Source organism: Dermochelys coriacea, chromosome 8, assembly GCF_009764565.3.
Source record: "Dermochelys coriacea isolate rDerCor1 chromosome 8, rDerCor1.pri.v4, whole genome shotgun sequence".
Lineage (NCBI taxonomy): Eukaryota > Metazoa > Chordata > Testudines > Dermochelyidae > Dermochelys > Dermochelys coriacea.
In genome coordinates this window covers 96,031,076-96,049,986 of record NC_050075.1, presented here as the reverse complement: position 1 = coordinate 96,049,986, position 18,911 = coordinate 96,031,076, and the positions used below count along the sequence as shown (strand labels likewise).

Genomic DNA, 18,911 nt, shown 5'->3' with positions numbered 1-18,911 from the left:
ATAATAGAGTGGTTCGTCCAGTTCCAGTGACCAGATTAGGCAAAAAACTGGAGGGGTAAATTTCAGATTTCATTGCAAAGATTTCCCTTTTTTGTTGACATTTCAAATTTTGTTGAAAACTTGCATCAAAATTTGAAAAGCTGCACACTTTCTGCTTGAGTTATTGCCTTTTTCATGTCCTACAGATTGAGCTGGACTGATCTAGTCGGTTCACTCTTGGGCTCCTCTGCTTATTTATTGGTAAATAAGCAATGAAATGTATGGCACGCTGGATTCCTTTCGCTAGGTAGTAGCATTGCTTTACGCCCCAGGCACTAGAGATGATCTGCTTCCATTCTTTCTTTCCAGCATGGAGGTTGGTGTTTGTGTCGAGGCCTATCGACAGGAAATGGAAGTTAGTCGAAGACATATCAACAGTGCCTTTATGACATTTGTTGTCTTGGATCGAGAGGGTCAGCCCAGTATCCTTCCAATGGTGAAACCAGAAGCTGGGGTAAGAATGGCAACCATAATCAGGGCCTAGAAAGTGACCTTGCCCACATCGGTGGTCTTGTGCAGTGATGTAAGAATTTGGGGAAGTAGGATGCAGCTGAATCTTGTTTTGCCCCAAGACTGACAGCTTTAATTGTATTGCATTTATCTAATTCACTGAGAAACAAATGCAGCTTGCTATCATGGTTGGCTGGCTCTGGAACAGCAGATCTCAGATACTGCGCAATGCTGAGTCAACTGAAATGAATTTCTCAGTAACCATGATGAATTTAAACAAATCATGGAATCTGAAGGAGACTGACTTGTGTGTTTAAAAGTTCTTGTGAAATCAGTAGAGTGAGTTGAATGTTAATGCAAATGGCAGTAAAACTGAAAAATTTGCTGTAAGTCAATTGGTGCTATATCACCACCTTTGGAAAATCAGAGGAAATTCACAGCCAGTATAGTAACTGGCAAGCAGCAGCATTGCCCAGCAGAGTGTGGCAGGGGAGCCTGGAAGTAATGCAACACAAGCATTTAACCAGTATCCTCTACACTAAGTCAAATAGCTGTACAATGCTAACTTGCCTTCAGCCAGTGGCTCTGTCTACATAACAAGTACAACCACGTTTTTGTAACCAATTTGGGACACACGTGTGTCTTGGCTACAACAAACACAACTGAGTTGTCTGCACAGCAGGTTCTGCCCCCCACCCCCGTTCTCCCACACACTCAAAATGTGCCGGCTGTGTTAGGCATCCACTTCTACCACATTGCATAGCTCTGTTGCACCTGTGCATTCTGGGGAAAAACCTGATCAACTCTCCTATTCTGACCCCTCAGGGGGTAGACTGCCCAGAGGCTAGGCACATACACAGAGTAGCACCAGCAGCATGTGAGATGTCTTGCTGAGAGGAATGCTCGGGAGGGAGAATTAGCCAGCCTGGTTGCACAGGCACGGTTGGGAGGTTCTGTCTATACTGCAAAAACAACAACAAACCCAGTGCTGCCTACCTGCTGCTCGGAAGACAGTCCTAGCCTAAGCTACTGGTGGGGGCAAGACACTGGTAACAGCTAGGGTTGCCTGCCATGTGTTAACCGTAGTGTGTGCAAACAATAGCCCCGGTAAGAGCTAACCAAGAACAAACCTAATAGCCAGAGCATGGACAAGATCAGTCTCTGTTTCCATTTGCATTCCATGCATTTCCCCAGCTATGGCTGTTACCAAGACCAGCAGAGGCTGCGGGATTGGTTTGCACATACGCTTCCTTAATGTGGAAAAATCTTTTTTTCCGGGCAATACATTTTTATTATTTTTCCAATACTTTAACCTAAGGAACATGTTTCCATTTCACAGGATGGAGAGAGACGGTACCGAGAAGCCAGTGCTAGAAAAAAAATTAGATTGGACAGGTGAGTGAAAAGGATCAGCCTCAAACTAAGCAGGAAAAAATAACGGGGGAATGTAGCGTTTTAAATGGACTGGAATAAAAACCCTGTTCTATGTTCTGCTCTGAATGATCACATACAGGTAACTCAGTAAAGGCTGGGATAATTGGCGGTAACCCATGGCTTTCTGTACCATGGAAGGTAGAGGTGTGGGTGGGTGGGGAGCCTAGGTGCCAACTCATGGGTGCTCCAGGGCTGGAGCACCCATGGGGAAAAAAAAATAGTGGGTGCTCAGCACCCACTGGCAGCCCTGTGGATCAGCTAATTCCCCTCCCCCCAGCACCTTCCACCTGCCATCAGGCCCCACTGATCAGCTCCTCCCCCTTCCTCCCACCCGACGTTTAGTGGCATATGGGAGGAGCGGTGCTGGGAAGGGATGAGGCGGGGGCCTTGGAAGAGGTGGAGTGGGGTTAGGGCCTGGGGTGGAGCACCCCCTGGGAACGCAGGAAGTCAGCACCTATGTGTGGGGGAGAGGTTGCACGCTTGCCTGTGATAATATTTGGCACTTACATAGTACCTTCCATGTGAGGATTTCTCAAAGCCTGGAGGAACTTAACCTTCCAGCACTCCGGGAGTTGAGATGAGGAAACTTGAAACCAGAGTTCAAGTGGTTTCCTCAAAGCACCCCAGCCTGTCAGTGTTGGAAACAGGATTAGACTTCAGGCCAGATTCCCAGTTGCCTTCCTAGCCCAACCTATTTGGCGCAGAGCTCAGCGTGAAACAGAAAGACACTCCAAGGAGTTCAGGAGAGATGGCAGTTGCTCAAAGAGATAGTAGTAAGGTGCAACCCAACTATCCCAATGTGAAGGAAAGATGGAAAGAAAATAGTAAGAGGTCAGTATGGCTCCATCAGGAACTCTTTAAGGATTTGAAAATCAGAAAGGAATCTATCAAAAAGTTCAGACGTGGACAAGTTGCTAAGGATGAGTTCACCAGAATCACACAAGCATGGAGGGACAAAATCGGAACGTCTGAGGCACAAAATGAGTTTCAGCTAGCAAGTGACAAAAAGCAATAAGAAATGGGCTTATAAATCCATTAGGAAGAAGAGAAAGATGAAAGAAACTGTAGGCTGCTACTTAACAGGGAAGAAGAGCTAATAATGGACATCAAGAAGGATGAAGTGTTTAATGCCCATTTTGTCTTCACTAAGAAGCTAAATTGTGACCAGATACTTAACGCAATCTTAGCAACAAAGAGAAAGGAACTAACTAAAATGGAGAGAAAACAAGTTAAAGAATATGTAGATAAATTTAGATGCATTAAAGTAGGCAGGGCCTGATGAAATGTACCCTAGGATATTTAAGGAACAAGCTGATACAATCTCAGACACATTAGCAATTGTTTTCAAGAACTCATGGAGGACGTGAGGTCCCAGAGGACTGGAGAAGGATGAACATAGTACTTATCTTTAAAAAGGGAAACACAAAGGACCCAGGGCATTATAGACCAGTCAGCCTAACTTCGATACCTGGAAAGATATGCAACAAATTTATTAAACAATCCGTTTGTAAGCACCTAGAGATAATAGGGTTATAAGAAATAGACACCATGGATTTGTCAAGCCCAAGTAACAAATTATGCCAAACCAACTTGATTTCCTTCTTTGACAGGGTTATTGGCTAGATGAATGGGGGGAAGCAGTAGACATGATCTACCGGGGCTGGGGGGGGGGGGGAGAGAATTTTTAAGTAAGGAAAATGTCAGTCCCACATGACATTTTCATAAACAAACTAGGGAAATGCATTCCAGATGAAATGGCTATGACGAGTGTACAACTTGCTGAATGATTGTACTCAAAGAGTAATTGTCAGCAGGTTGCTGTCAAACTGGAGGTATTTGAGAGGTCCTCTAGAGGTCTGTCCTGTGTCTGGTACTAGTCAATATTTTCATTAATGAGTTGGATAATGGAGTGGAAAGTGTGATTATGGTGGAACCAAGCTGGGAGGGGGTTACAAGTACTTTGGAGAACAGGACTAGAATGCAAAATGACGTTGACAAATTAGAGAATTGGTCTGAAATCAAAAGATGAAATTCAATAAAGACAAGTGCAAAGTACTTCACTTAAGAAGGAAAAATCAAATGCACTACAGAATGGGGCATAGCTGGCTAGGTGGTAGTATGGCTGAAGAGGATCTGGGGGTTATAATGGATCACATAGAATCATAGAATCATAGAATATCAGGGTTGGAAGGGACCCCAGAAGGTCATCTAGTCCAACCCCCTGCTCAAAGCAGGACCAAGTCCCAGTTAAATCATCCTAGCCAGGGCTTTGTCAAGCCTGACCTTAAAAACCTCTAAGGAAGGAGATTCTACCACCTCCCTAGGTAACGCATTCCAGTGTTTCACCACCCTCTTAGTGAAAAAGTTTTTCCTAATATCCAATCTAAACCTCCCCCATTGCAACTTGAGACCATTACTCCTCGTTCTGTCATCTGCTACCATTGAGAACAGTCTAGAGCCATCCTCTTTGAAACCCCCTTTCAGGTAGTTGAAAGCAGCTATCAAATCCCCCCTCATTCTTCTCTTCTGCAGACTAAACAATCCCAGCTCCCTCAGCCTCTCCTCATAAGTCATGTGCTCTAGACCCCTAATCATTTTTGTTGCCCTTCGCTGTACTCTTTCCAATTTATCCACATCCTTCTTGTAGTGTGGGGCCCAAAACTGGACACAGTACTCCAGATGAGGCCTCACCAGTGTCGAATAGAGGGGAACGATCACGTCCCTCGATCTGCTCGCTATGCCCCTACTTATACATCCCAAAATGCCATTGGCCTTCTTGGCAACAAGGGCACACTGCTGACTCATATCCAGCTTCTCGTCCACTGTCACCCCTAGGTCCTTTTCCGCAGAACTGCTGCCGAGCCATTCGGTCCCTAGTCTGTAGCGGTGCATTGGATTCTTCCATCCTAAGTGCAGGACCCTGCACTTATCCTTATTGAACCTCATTAGATTTCTTTTGGCCCAATCCTCCAATCTGTCTAGGTCCTTCTGTATCCTATCCCTCCCCTCCAGCGTATCTACCACTCCTCCCAGTTTAGTATCATCCGCAAATTTGCTGAGAGTGCAATCCACACCATCCTCCAGATCATTTATGAAGATATTGAACAAAACGGGCCCCAGGACCGACCCCTGGGGCACTCCACTTGACACCGGCTGCCAACTAGACATGGAGCCATTGATCACTACTCGTTGAGCCCGACAATCTAGCCAGCTTTCTACCCACCTTATAGTGCATTCATCCAGCCCATACTTCCTTAACTTGCTGACAAGAATGCTGTGGGAGACCGTGTCAAAAGCTTTGCTAAAGTCAAGAAACAATACATCCACTGCTTTCCCTTCATCCACAGAACCAGTAATCTCATCATAAAAGGCGATTAGATTAGTCAGGCATGACCTTCCCTTGGTGAATCCATGCTGACTGTTCCTGATCACTTTCCTCTCCTCTAAGTGCTTCAGGATTGATTCTTTGAGGACCTGCTCCATGATTTTTCCAGGGACTGAGGTGAGGCTGACTGGCCTGTAGTTCCCAGGATCCTCCTTCTTCCCTTTTTAAAGATGGGCACTACATTAGCCTTTTTCCAGTCATCCGGGACTTCCCCCGTTCGCCACGAGTTTTCAAAGATAATGGCCAAGGGCTCTGCAATCACAGCCGCCAATTCCTTCAGCACTCTCGGATGCAATTCGTCCGGCCCCATGGACTTGTGCACGTCCAGCTTTTCTAAATAGTCCCTAACCACCTCTATCTCTACAGAGGGCTGGCCATCTCTTCCCCATTTTGTGATGCCCAGCACAGCAGTCTGGGAGCTGACCTTGTTAGTGAAAACAGAGGCAAAAAAAGCATTGAGTACATTAGCTTTTTCCACATCCTCTGTCACTAGCTTGCCTCCCTCATTCAGTAAGGGGCCCACACTTTCCTTGGCTTTCTTCTTGTTGCCAACATACCTGAAGAAACCCTTCTTGTTACTCTTGACATCTCTTGCTAGCTGCAGCTCCAGGTGCGATTTGGCCCTCCTGATATCTTTCCTACATGCCCGAGCAATATTTTTATACTCTTCCCTGGTCATATGTCCAACCTTCCACTTCTTGTAAGCTTCTTTTTTATGTTTAAGATCCGCTAGGATTTCACCATTAAGCCAAGCTGGTCGCCTGCCATATTTACTATTCTTTCGACTCATCGGGATGGTTTGTCCCTGTAACCTCAACAGGGATTCCTTGAAATACAGCCAGCTCTCCTGGACTCCCTTCCCTTTCATGTTAGTCCCCCAGGGGATCCTGGCCATCTGTTCCCTGAGGGAGTCAAAGTCTGCTTTCCTGAAGTCCAGGGTCCGTATCCTGCTGCTTACCTTTCTTCCCTGCGTCAGGATCCTGAACTCAACCAACTCATGGTCACTGCCTCCCAGATTCCCATCCACTTTTGCTTCCCCCACTAATTCTACCCGGTTTGTGAGCAGCAGGTCAAGAAAAGCGCTCCCCCTAGTTGGCTCCCCTAGCACTTGCACCAGGAAATTGTCCCCTACGCTTTCCAAAAACTTCCTGGATTGTCTATGCACCGCTGTATTGCTCTCCCAGCAGATATCAGGAAAATTAAAGTCACCCATGAGAATCAGGGCATGCGATCTAGTAGCTTCCGTGAGTTGCCGGAAGAAAGCCTCATCCACCTCATCCCCCTGGTCCGGTGGTCTATAGCAGACTCCCACCATGACATCACTCTTGTTGCACACACTTCTAAACTTAATCCAGAGACACTCAGGTTTTTCCACAGTTTCGTACCGGAGCTCTGAGCAGTCATACTGCTCCCTTACATACAGTGCTACTCCCCCACCTTTTCTGCCCTGCCTGTCCTTCCTGAACAGTTTATAACCATCCATGACTGTACTCCAGTCATGTGAGTTATCCCACCAAGTCTCTGTTATTCCAATCACGTCATAATTCCTTGACATCACCAGGACCTCCAGTTCTCCCTGCTTGTTTCCAAGGCTTTGTGCATTTGTATATAAGCACTTGAGATAACCTGTTGATCGCCCCTCATTCCCAGTATGAGGCAGGAGCCCTCCCCTCTCAGACATTCCTGCCTGTGCTTCCTCCCGGTATCCCGCTTTCCCACTTACCTCAGGGCTTTGGTCTCCTTCCCCCAGTGAACCTAGTTTAAAGCCCTCCTCACTAGGTTAGCCAGCCTGCTGGCAAAGATGTTCTTCCCTCTCTTCGTAAGATGGAGCCCGTCTCTGCCCAGCACTCCTCCTTCATGGAACACCATCCCATGGTCAAAGAATCCAAAGCCTTCTCTCCGACACCACCTGCGTAGCCATTCGTTGACCTCCACGATTCGACGGTCCCTACCCAGGCCTTTTCCTTCCACGGGGAGGATGGACGAGAACACCACTTGCGCCTCCAACTCCTTTATCCTTCTTCCCAGAGCCACGTAGTCCGCAGTGATCCGCTCAAGGTCATTCTTGGCAGTATCATTGGTGCCCACGTGGAGAAGCAGGAAGGGGTAGCGATCCGAGGGCTTGATGAGTCTCGGCAGTCTCTCCGTCACATCACGAATCTTAGCCCCTGGCAAGCAGCAGACTTCTCGGTTTTCCCGGTCAGGGCGGCAGATAGATGACTCAGTCCCCCGGAGGAGAGAGTCCCCGACCACCACCACCCGCCTTCTCCTCTTGGGAGTGGTGGTCGTGGAACCCCCAACCTCAGGACATCGCATCTCATGCCTCCCAACCAGCGGAGTCTCCTTCTGCTTTCTCCCCCCAGACATATCATCTGGTCCACTCTCCGCATTGGTACCTGTGGAGAGAACATGAAAGCGGTTAGTTACCTGTGTCTGTGTTACTGGAACCCGGACATTCCGCTTACCTCTTCTGGAGGTCACATGTTGCCAAGCTTCTTCACTGGCCTCTTGGCTCCTCTGTGCAACCTGCTCTATATCTTTAGAGCTGAAGGCCCCTAGAAGGCCCCTAGAAGGCTATCCTGAGTTTGGTCCAGAAAATCCTCAGTCTCTCGTATACAACGCAGGGTCGTTACCTGTTGCTCCAGACCTTCAATCTTCTCTCCCAATATGGAGACCAGCTTGCACTTTGTACAGACAAAGTCGCTTCTGTCCTGTGGAAGAAAGACAAACATGGCACATCCAGTGCAGGTCACAACAGCTGAATCCCCCCCTTCCATATCACCTACCTACTATGAGCTTCCTCAGAGACGTTGGCAAGATGTAAGCCTCACTGGGCTCACTCCAGGCGAACTCCCAGGCAAACTCCTGCTGTGAGCTGCTCTGCAAACAGAGTATGAATCAACAATGTGATGCAGTTGCTAAAGAGGCATCAGGTCTGCCGTGAATTAACAAAGTATTGTAGGTAGGTTTCATAGTAGCAGCCATGTTAGTCTGTATTCGCAAAAAGAAAAGGAGTACTTGTGGCACCTTAGAGACTAACAAATTTATTAGAGCATAAGCTTTCGTGAGCTACAGCTCACTTCATCGGATATCCGATGAAGTGAGCTGTAGCTCACAAAAGCTTATGCTCAAATAAATGTTAGTCTCTAAGGTGCCACAAGTACTCCTTTTCTTATTGTAGGTAGGACACAGTAGGTCATTGTCCCACTCTACTTGGCACTGGTGAGGCCTCAGCTGGAGTACTGTGACCAGTTCTGGGTGCCACGTTTTTGGAAAAATAGGAGAGTGTCCAGAGGAGAGCAACAAAAATGAAAAAAGGTATAGAAAGCCTGATGTATGAGGAAAGGTTAAAGGTGGGCGTGTTTGGTCTTGAGAAAAGAAGTCTGGGGGAGGGACCTGATAACAATCTTCAAATACGTTAAGGGCTGCTATAAAGACGATGATTATCCGACGGAGATTGTGGAATCTCTATAATTCATTGGAGGTTTTTAAGAACAAGTTGGACAAACATCTTCCAGGGACGGTCTAGATGAACTTGGTCCTGCTTCAGCACAGGGGGCTAGACCAGATGACCTCTCAAGGTCCCATTCCCACGATTCTGTGAAAAGGTACTTGTGGGCTAAGTGGTGTAGTGCCAAATGATAGAATGTTAGGAAGACACAGACATAAAGCAGATATCTGTAGGGGAGCTGGAGAGAGAGAAGATGGTAGGGACAGCACAGGAAAACCTGTCTGTCTGAATTCAGAAGTAGAAACTGTGTATAAAACAAAGCATCACAGGGCTATGCTTATTTTATACATCCATTATTGTCAAAACACACTATAATATCCAGATATGTTGGTGATTAATGCACTGTAATATCTGCATAGATACAGAACACAAAAATATATAACTAGACCAGATCAATCTGTAATAATCATAATGATTAGCCCTTTTCTAGTGCTAAGCATCTTAGAGGTGCTTTATAATCATTCAGTTTTATCTCCCTCCTGTGGGGCATGAAGGGAAGAATTTATTAACCTCGCTCTATTCTTGGGGAAACTGAGGCAGAGCTAAGTGATTTGCCCAAGACTACCAAGCATTTGTCCAGAGCCAGGATTAAAGATCTTGAATCTTTGGTGCTCTCAGAGGACAAGAGAAGCAGTACGGTTTAGTGGGTAAGATGGAACAAATAAACAGTTTGAGCCTGAGACTCAGCAAATCTATCATGTGTTCCATTTGTGTATTGCTCCTTGTATTCTTGCTGTCCTTATTCCTGGCTCTGCTGTGAGAGTTGGTCAAATCATTGAATTTCTGTGCCCCAGTTTCCCCTTCAGTAAAACAGGCATAATGATGCTCACTTGCTTCTGTAAAACTCTTTTAGAACTATAGGTAAAAAGTGCTAAATTTTATTATTTTTTTTATTATTTATTACAGGAGTGCACACATATTCTGCCATCCTCTCAAGCAGTCAAAAAGTAACATATTGGATAGTCAGTTTTTCCCCCCTGGAAGCTGCTATTTTCAGCTTAATGGAGTATCTGCAGAACCTTGATATAAAGCCCTAGTTGCATCCAAGATCAGTAATTGACTGGGTTTTGGAGAATCATAGAATTGTAGGACTGGAAGGAACCTCGAGAGGTCATCTAGTCCAGTCCCCGGGACTCATGGCAGGACTAAGTATTATCTAGACCATTCCTGCCAGATGTTTGTCTAACCTGCTCTTAAAAGTCTCTAATGATGGAGATTCCACAACCTCCCAAGGCAGTTTATTCCAGAGCTTAACCACCCTGACAGTTAGGAAGCTTTTCCTTATGTCCAACCTAAAATGTCCTGGCTGCAATTTAAGCCCGTTGCTTCTTGTCCTAGCCTAAGAGGTTAAGGAGAACGATTTTTCTCCCTCCTCCTTGTAACAACCTTTTATGTACTTGAAAACTGTTATCATGTCCCCCCCTCAGTCTTCTCTTCCCCAGACTAAATAAACCCACTTTTTTCAATCTTCCCTCATAGGTTGTGTTTTCTAGCAGGGCCGGCTCTAGAACTTTTGCTGCCCCAAGTAAACAAATTTTTGGCTGCCCCCGCTTCTTTTCCATGGCCCGTCCTGCTCCCGGCTCCACCCCTTCTCAAAATCCCCTGCCCTGCCTCCTCCCCCAGGCATGCCGCATTCCCCTCCCCCATTGCTTCCTGCAGCTCCCCCCACCATAACCCCCCCTGCCCTAGCTCACCTCCGCTCCGCCTGCTCCCCTGAAAGTGCCGCTGCTCTGCTTCTCCCCCTTCCCTCTCAGGTGAGGGAGAGGCAGTGCATTCAGGGGAGGAGGCAGAGCAGAGGTGAGCGAGGGTTGGGGGGAGAGCGCAGGAAATAACCAGGGCGGGGGTAGAGGAACCGCTCCCCACCCCAGCTCACCTCCACTCCACCACCATCACCTCCCCCGAGCGCGCCACCCCTCGGCTTCTCCCTCCCTCCCTCCCAGGCTTGCCGTGCGAAACAGCTGTTTGGGCAGCGGGGGCACATTTCTAGGGGCGGAATGGCTGGCGCCGGAAAGCCGCCCCAAGAAATGTGCTGCCCCAAGCACCTGCTTGTTTTGCTGGTGCCTAGAGCCAGCCCTGTTTTCTAGATCTTTAATGGCTCTTCTCTGGACTTGAATTTTCCTTGCCCTAACAGGCTTCTTACTGCTGCCCCTGATCTGCAGGAAAATGGGAAGCTGGCCTCTGGTCAGTTTTACATCTGTTATGAACATTATTTTTTTCCCAATCTCTCTACTTGTTTTATCTGCATGTGCAATTGGAGTCCTGTCTTCTCCGCCCATTGTGAATCCCTATTCCTGGAGTCCTCTCTGGTCATGTGGTTGCAATGAAGCCTTGCAAAAGAGACAGCTGCTTTATTTTGTACTTTTCAACTCTTCACCTTGGTTACATCATGTCTCTGATTACAGATCTGGTGTTATCAGACAAATTATACCCCAGTATCTCAGTCCTTGAGAATAAGATTGTAGTGAAGTGTGGCAATTAAGCAGTGAAAATATTTTCTTCCTGGAATGTCTTATGGCATCTGCCCTCCTGCTTCCAGGAGTTTCATAACTTTCCCTTGAGCCCCAGGCCAATATGAGAACAAACGCGTGGTCCCTAAGAAGTGCTGTATCTGTCTGAGTCTAGCATCAGCTGTTCACTCATTACACCAGTCCAGGGATGAATTCTGATCCTTTCTGTTACAGTAAAAGGTTCCATCAAATGTCCCTAAATAAACAGCATCCTGCAAATTTGACTTGCTGTTTGTGCACAGTTCAAATATAGTGTTTGCTCCAGTGATAAAACCCAAGCTCTTCTAATCTAAGCTTGGGTTGCTTTGCACCTTCAAACACAGACTTGCATGATTCAGATTTTGTTACAAACTGAATGACGAACTCTTCAGTAACACGTCCGCTGTGGCTCTCAAAGCACTTTACAAAGGTGGATAAGTACTATCCCAATGTAACAGACTGGGAAACTGGTGTGGAGATGCTAAGGGCCAGATTTCAGAAGCAACCTGTTTTGGGCACCTTGCTTTAGACCCTAGGGCCTGGGTAGGTGTGGTTCCCATTGATCTGATTTGGAGTTGGTGGGTGTTCAGCACTTCTGAAAACCAGGTCCTGGATTGTGGGCACCCAAAACCATTTCCCTGAGAGGCTCTCAGGGACTTGCCAAAGAGGTTATCCAGTAAGCTGGAGGAAGAGCTGGGAATAGAACCCATATCTCCTGGCTCCTAGTTTGGGGTCTTGTCTACTTATGTAACAGGGTAGCTGGCCCATTAAATGAAAGTAGGCTCAGCTTTCCTGTTCCTGTCCAAGTGTACCCCAGTTTGGTGTAAGGAGGAGGGTGGGGTGCCTGGGGGAGTTATAAATGAGAGTTCAGGGAGCCGAGAACTCGGAGAGGGAGCTCAGCAGGCGAGCTTAGAACCCAGAGTTCAGGATGGGGGAGAGTCCAAAGTAAAGCGAGTTCACAGGCAGAGCTGCAGGGAGGGGATTCCCCTGGAGGATGGAGTGGTAAGAGTTCCCTGGTTGAGCAATGGCACTAGATCAGGCTGGTGAAAGAGGAGGGCGATCATAGGGTCATCTGCAAATGTCACCAGGCCAGAGAGGGCTGAAGGCTGAGAGCAGGCCAGGGAGATGCCTGCTGGCCAGAAAGGGCCAAAGCCTGGGGTACGATGGAGGCGTGAGCCTGCTGATGTGTCTGGGCAAGAGCTGGAACCATAGCTGGGAAGGAAACAGGGCAGAGAAACATCCCAGCTAGAGGGGCGGGGTGGGGTGAGAAACACCGCAGCTGTACCTGGGGGCTGGGCTGGGCTGAGGGGAGAGATGCAGGAGTTGGACTGTTAGGATGAATGTACTGTTCGCACTGTGCTGGGGGGATTCTGGTTCATGGTAGTGGGACTGTTGGTAATAAATTAAACTCTGTAGAGCCTTCAGAGTACGTGGGTCATTTGAGAAATCAAGAGAAAATGAGGCCAAGGGCCACTTGCAGGGCTGCCGCGAGGGGGTGCCTGGGTGGAAGCCATGCATTTACAGCTTGCCTATGCCACTCCCTGACCACCTGCAGAGATCGGCCTGCCTGACCAGAAAGCCCAGCTGGGAGCCCTTCCTGTTCCAATCCAGCCCTGAACTTTGTGGCTTACGCCCCTCCCATCCCTGACCAACAGAAGTGTTAGTGTAGACGAGGCCTTAGTCTTGTCCCATCCAGACCATTGCTGGCCTTTGTTAGAAGTAATCCTTAAAGGTTCTTTTCACCCTGTGCCTCTCCCTTTCGCCTGCAAATGATGTGCAGGATTTCTGAGGCTTTTGTTGCTCTGAGCTCCCTCAAGTTGAGCCAAGAAGAAATGGCTGTTTCAATCCACTGGGATCCTGGTCCCAAGATATTCATAAGATGACCGTGTTTTTCCTCCACTCCTTTTGTAGATCATTGCTGGAGAAGCTGTTGAAGTCAAAAACACTGCTGCTAACTTCACTGTCTCTCTCTTTCACCAGCATGGGTTGGAGATGTCCTTTTCCCTGCCACATACTGAAGATCAGTACTGCTGTAACTAAAGCAATTCTCTTTGCTATCCCTAGAAAATACATCATTTCCTGTGAACAGACAAAAGTGCCATTGTCAGTGCCCTGGGACCAAAGTAACAAGGTAAAATAACTGTGTCTGTAGGTATTGGCCATATTCTCCCCTGGCATCTAAGCCCAATGTGCTGTAGGAAGGCCCAGCAGCAGGTACTAAATAGTAGCTAGAAGTTTATACATGAATAAATAGGTTCTATGGAAACAAGAAGGATGAAACCTTACCTAAAACAGCATGTGTTGTAGGGATCTTAACTGGAATAATAAATTCCTTTTTAACCCCTGATTTACTCTGATTAATTCAGTATCCGAGCAGCTGCAAGCTTTGCTATAGTATCCAATAAGTTTAGATGTAGGGAAACATAACCGAAGATGAAAGTGATTTCTACTGTGTTTTCTTATGATGTTTTTGATGTAGGTTTATCTGAGCTACAACAATGTTTCTGCACTGAAGACTCTTGTAGCGAAAACCAATTGGGTACTCACCACAGAAACAGACAAGGTACTTCACCCTGCCACACCCCCAAGTAAACACCGCCTTCTTAGTCTCTTGGACTGCCTACAGTGAGTGGAAACAATTCCATGTTAAGATCAGAGGAAATGTTAGTCGTTCCCCACCCCCAGTTATTTGAGTTCTAGTGTATCCAAAAGTGTTTGATGTCCCCAAAACACTTTGAATAAATGGGGTTGTACTGCATGTATTCAGTGAATGTGTGTCTATACTATCAACATTCCATATACGTCCAAATGTACACTGCATACACACACTTATGTTCATGTAAAATACATGGCTTGCGGTGATGCCGTATGATCTGCTGTAGTACCTGTGCTTTAGTAAAATCCCACTGAACCCACCAACCAGAGCTGTCCTCAATTTCACCCATTTCCATTCAATACCCAGGCTAGCTAGCCTGTAAACTTCTCTTGGACAACTGTTTTTGCTTTACTCCTGGGGCTTAATGGTGTCACTAGAACCAGCTCATAAAACAGAGGCCTCATGTACCACCAGGGATATGGAGTACTTGTGGCACCTTAGAGACTAACAAATTTATTAGAGCATAAGCTTTCGTGAGTTACAGCTCACTTCATCGGATGCATTTGGTGGAAAAAACAGAGGAGAGATTTATATACACACACACACAGAGAACATGAAACAATGGGTTTATCATACACACTGTAAGGAGAGTGATCACTTAAGATAAGCCATCACCAGCAGCAGGGGGGGGAAAGGAGGAAAACCTTTCATGGTGACAAGCAAGGTAGGCTAATTCCAGCAGTTAACAAGAATATCAGAGGAACAGTGGGGGGTGGGGTGGGAGGGAGAAATACCATGGGGAAATAGTTTTACTTTGTGTAATGACTCATCCATTCCCAGTCTCTATTTAAGCCTAAGTTAATTGTATCCAGTTTGCAAATTAATTCCAATTCAGCAGTCTCTCGTTGGAGTCTGTTTTTGAAGCTTTTTTGTTGAAGGATAGCCACTCTTAGGTCTGTGATCGAGTGACCAGAGAGATTGAAGTGTTCTCCAACTGGTTTTTGAATGTTATAATTCTTGACGTCTGATTTGTGTCCATTCATTCTTTTACGTAGAGACTGTCCAGTTTGGCCAATGTACATGGCAGAGGGGCATTGCTGGCACATGATGGCATATATCACATTGGTAGATGCGCAGGTGAACGAGCCTCTGATAGTGTGGCTGATGTGATTAGGCCCTATGATGGTATCTCCTGAATAGATATGTGGACAGAGTTGGCAACGGGCTTTGTTGCAAGGATAGGTTCCTGGGTTAGTGGTTCTGTTGTGTGTGTGTGGTTGCTGGTGAGTATTTGCTTCAGGTTGGGGGGCTGTCTGTAAGCAAGGACTGGTCTGTCTCCCAAGATCTGTGAGAGTGATGGGTCGTCCTTCAGGATAGGTTGTAGATCCTTGATGATGTGTTGGAGAGGTTTTAGTTGGGGGCTGAAGGTGATGGCTAGTGGCGTTCTGTTGTTTTCTTTGTTGGGCCTGTCCTGTAGTAGGTGACTTCTGGGTACTCTTCTGGCTCTGTCAGTCTGTTTCTTCACTGCAGCAGGTGGGTATTGTAGTTGTAGGAATGCATGATAGAGATCTTGTAGGTGTTTGTCTCTGTCTGAGGGGTTGGAGCAAATGTGGTTATATCGTAGCGCTTGGCTGTAGACAATGGATCGAGTGGTATGATCTGGATGAAAGCTAGAGGCATGTAGGTAGGAATAGCGGTCAGTAGGTTTCCGATATAGGGTGGTGTTTATGTGACCATCGCTTATTAGCACCGTAGTGTCCAGTAAGTGGATCTCTTGTGAGGACTGGTCCAGGCTGAGGTTGATGGTGGGATGGAAATTGTTGAAATCATGGTGGAATTGCTCAAGGGCTTCTTTTCCATGGGTCCAGATGATGATGTCATCAATGTAGCGCAAGTAGAGTAGGGGCATTAGGGGACGAGAGCTGAGGAAGCGTTGTTCTAAGTCAGCCATAAAAATGTTGGCATACTGTGGGGCCATACGGGTACCCATCGCAGTGCCGCTGATTTTGTGATTATTCATGTTAATGTAATGGGGAGAGAGAGAGATCAAAGCTGTTTGGTTATATTGTAATAAAGTAAAAATATGAAGGAATCTTTTTGGGGAAAATCAAATGTCATTTTAACAAAGACAGCAGGCTGTGCCTCTCACCTGTTCTGTCTGTCTCCCTCTCAAAGGTCAGGATGTACACACTGGAGGAAGACCAGTACCTCTCCTTCCGAATAGAGATGTCCCTCTGCATTGATGCAACGCAGGCCTTCTTCCTTCTGTCAGACTTAAGACAGAGGCACGAATGGGATAGACATTATGCGTGAGTACTTGGAGGGCAGCTAACATGTTAGGATTGATGGTCCCTGTTTTACTGGGGATGGGGGGAGAAAGGCCCCCAATTCTTTTCTTTGGCTTTCCTGCCTCAATGCAACTTCCCATTCCAAAAAGGTTCTTCATTCAAGCCATGCAAAGTGCTTTTTCTCCTCCATCATCCACCCCGTTCCAAAACCAGTAGTGTACAGTGTATGGAGTCCGTGGTTGGATATGTACCGACGTCGGAGCTGGCTGCCACACTGCTCACGTGTTGTACGGTGGAATAGAATCCAGGATCTTTATCTCCTAAAGCACAAGTTTCTGCCACAAGTTTCTGCCACCAAAGAAGACTGTCCTTTAGCTGTTGGTGATAGTAGCAAGGCTTTTATCTTCTGGAGACAGCCACATGCACAAGTTAGTCAAGTGTTCTGCCCCCATGCTGGTGACACCTCTAGTCTTGTTAGCCTAGGACTGCAGTTGAGACTCCTAGCTGGCAGAGGCGTGTAAACACAGCAGTGAGCTGGCCCGTAGCTTTAACATTTTTATGTTACTGTCCTATAAAGGGGTCGAACTTCCTATAAAGTGTGCTGTGCTCTAAAGCTGTGTTCCTCTTCCCAACTCCATGAAGTGGCTGTACTGTGACTATACACTATGACCAGCATATGCTCTTAGTTCTCCTGTGGCCTTGGATGGTCATTACAATTGGTTTTACTGAGAGGGGGAATCTTTTATGCCAGGATCATATGCCTGTCTGGTTTAAAATTTCCTTTGCAGGAGGGTGTCACAGTTCCCAAAGTAACTGCACCTCTGATCCCTGTGCAGCCTTCTTGAGATTTCAGCTCTCCTTGGGGCAGGATCCCACTGTCCATTCTCTCCAGGCTGGGGATTGTAGACTGCAATTCATGGTGATCACCTCAGCAGATCTAACTTTAGATCAAGCCCTGTTCTCTCCAAGGCAATGGCAGGGTTAACCAGCAACCAGTCAGCCTCCATAAATCAAGTACTAGTTATTCAGAAGAAAAGCATTACAGGAAACCCTGTAACTCCCCCATGGAGCCAGAATACAATCCCTAGCCCATTCAGATACATAAAACACTTATAAAATGGATACCATAGTCTTTGGAGCATCTGTCACAGAGGGCACCTCTATAAGGGCCCCTCATTCTTCCAGTACTACAGCTTCGGGTGGGTGGCCTGTCCTGTTGTTCATTTGCACTGAATCCAGGATTTCGCCACTCCCAGGAGCAGCCTGTGAAGTTTAAGGAGCTGTAACTTATTTTCCCAGGGACTGTCAGCTCCAAGAGGGTGCGTATGCGTGTCAGTGAGAGTGTTCTGGACTTCCTTAGTCAGCTTTACTGCTGGGTTGAATGAACTACAAGGAGGCAAAATGACTTTCCCAGGTCACACAGTAAGCCAGTGATCTTTGTAGCTCTGATCCCAGCCACGAACCTCGTGTCCTCCACCAAAACCAAAACGTCCCAGTGAAAGGCTCAGAAATGACCTCTAATTTCAGGCCAATCCCATCCTTCAAAGATAAACAAAACCAGACCGAGAAGGCACAGGAGGTGCCATGTCACGATACGTGAAAAGGATTTGCCTCCTACTTGACAATACAATTGAAATATTTGGGGTCAGAAGCTGAAGAACTCAAGGCCTGATCCAAAATTTGTTGACACTAGTGGGATTTGGCTCAGACTCTTGCCCAGGGAGAGCCAAGTATGAACTCCCACAGAAGGCAACAGATATTTAGCCTAAGTAAGGATTTCGGGACGTGACTAAAAGAGAATTGTTTGGAGCAATTAATTTTGTTAAGAAAATGCTGTACTACAGGTAGTCAAATAGAGTCAGATTTCCAAAGTGGCAGGTAGGCGCCCAGTGGGATTTTCATGACCTGCATCTTTAGGTGCTTAATGTGTTTGAAAATCTGGCCTGTAGTCCATGGGCAAACTGATATATCTGGGAAGGTGGATCTACTTCAGTGGAGAAAGCTTTTTTTTTTTTTTTTCTCCCTGATCCCTATGACTGATTGTAAGTTTGTCCTAACTGGCTTTTGTCTGGCTGTTATTTCTTTGGCTTTGAACTGCTTCTATCTGGAGTCTCTGGGTTACTGCTGAATAACACCATATGGTTAGGGCTCTACCAAATTCATGGCCCATTTTAGCCAATTTCACAGCCAGGGGGGTTTAAAATTAGCCAGTTTCAGGTTTTCAGATATTTCCATCTAAAATATTACAGTATTGTAACTGAGGGGGTCCTGACCCAAAAGGTGGTCAGAGTGGGAGGGTCACAAGGCTACTGTGGGGGGGGGGGTCATGGGGTTGCCACCCTTACTTCTGCCCTACTGCTGGCAGGGGCGCTGCCTTCAGAGCTGGAAGGCTGCTGGCCAGGTGCCCAACTCTAAAACCAACACCACTGCTAGCAGCAGCATTGAAGTGAGGGTCACAGGGTATGGGGGACAGGTTACCATAGGTTTTTCTGGTTTTTCTGTCTGTTTCTTGTCTGAGTGGGGGGCTGACAGCTGGAGCCACAGCTGCCTGCACGGAGAGGTGACAACAGCCGGAGCTACTGTCTCCCCGCATAGGGGTGGGCATAATGACACCTGGAGCCATGGAGAGGCTGGGGTGGTTCCCTGAGGTGGGTCTGACCTGCCCTGGGAGCAGTCTTTGCAGGGGAAGAGGATGTTTGGTCCTTCCCCGTCCCTGGCTGGG

At 47.0% G+C, this 18,911-nt stretch overlaps 1 protein-coding gene across 6 annotated transcripts in view; it reads left to right on the top strand.

Moving 5' to 3' along the window:
- ACOT11 (acyl-CoA thioesterase 11) overlaps positions 1–18,911 on the top strand; it is a 118,679-nt gene that overhangs the window by 94,693 nt on the left and 5,075 nt on the right. For all 6 annotated transcript variants that reach the window (XM_043520537.1, XM_038414612.2, XM_038414611.2 and 3 more), the window contains 5 exons: positions 349–493; positions 1,829–1,884; positions 13,370–13,436; positions 13,785–13,868; positions 16,077–16,210. In XM_043520537.1, coding sequence (XP_043376472.1) covers positions 349–493; positions 1,829–1,884; positions 13,370–13,436; positions 13,785–13,868; positions 16,077–16,210 — 486 coding nt within the window. The remainder of the gene's footprint in view (positions 1–348; positions 494–1,828; positions 1,885–13,369; positions 13,437–13,784; positions 13,869–16,076; positions 16,211–18,911) is intronic.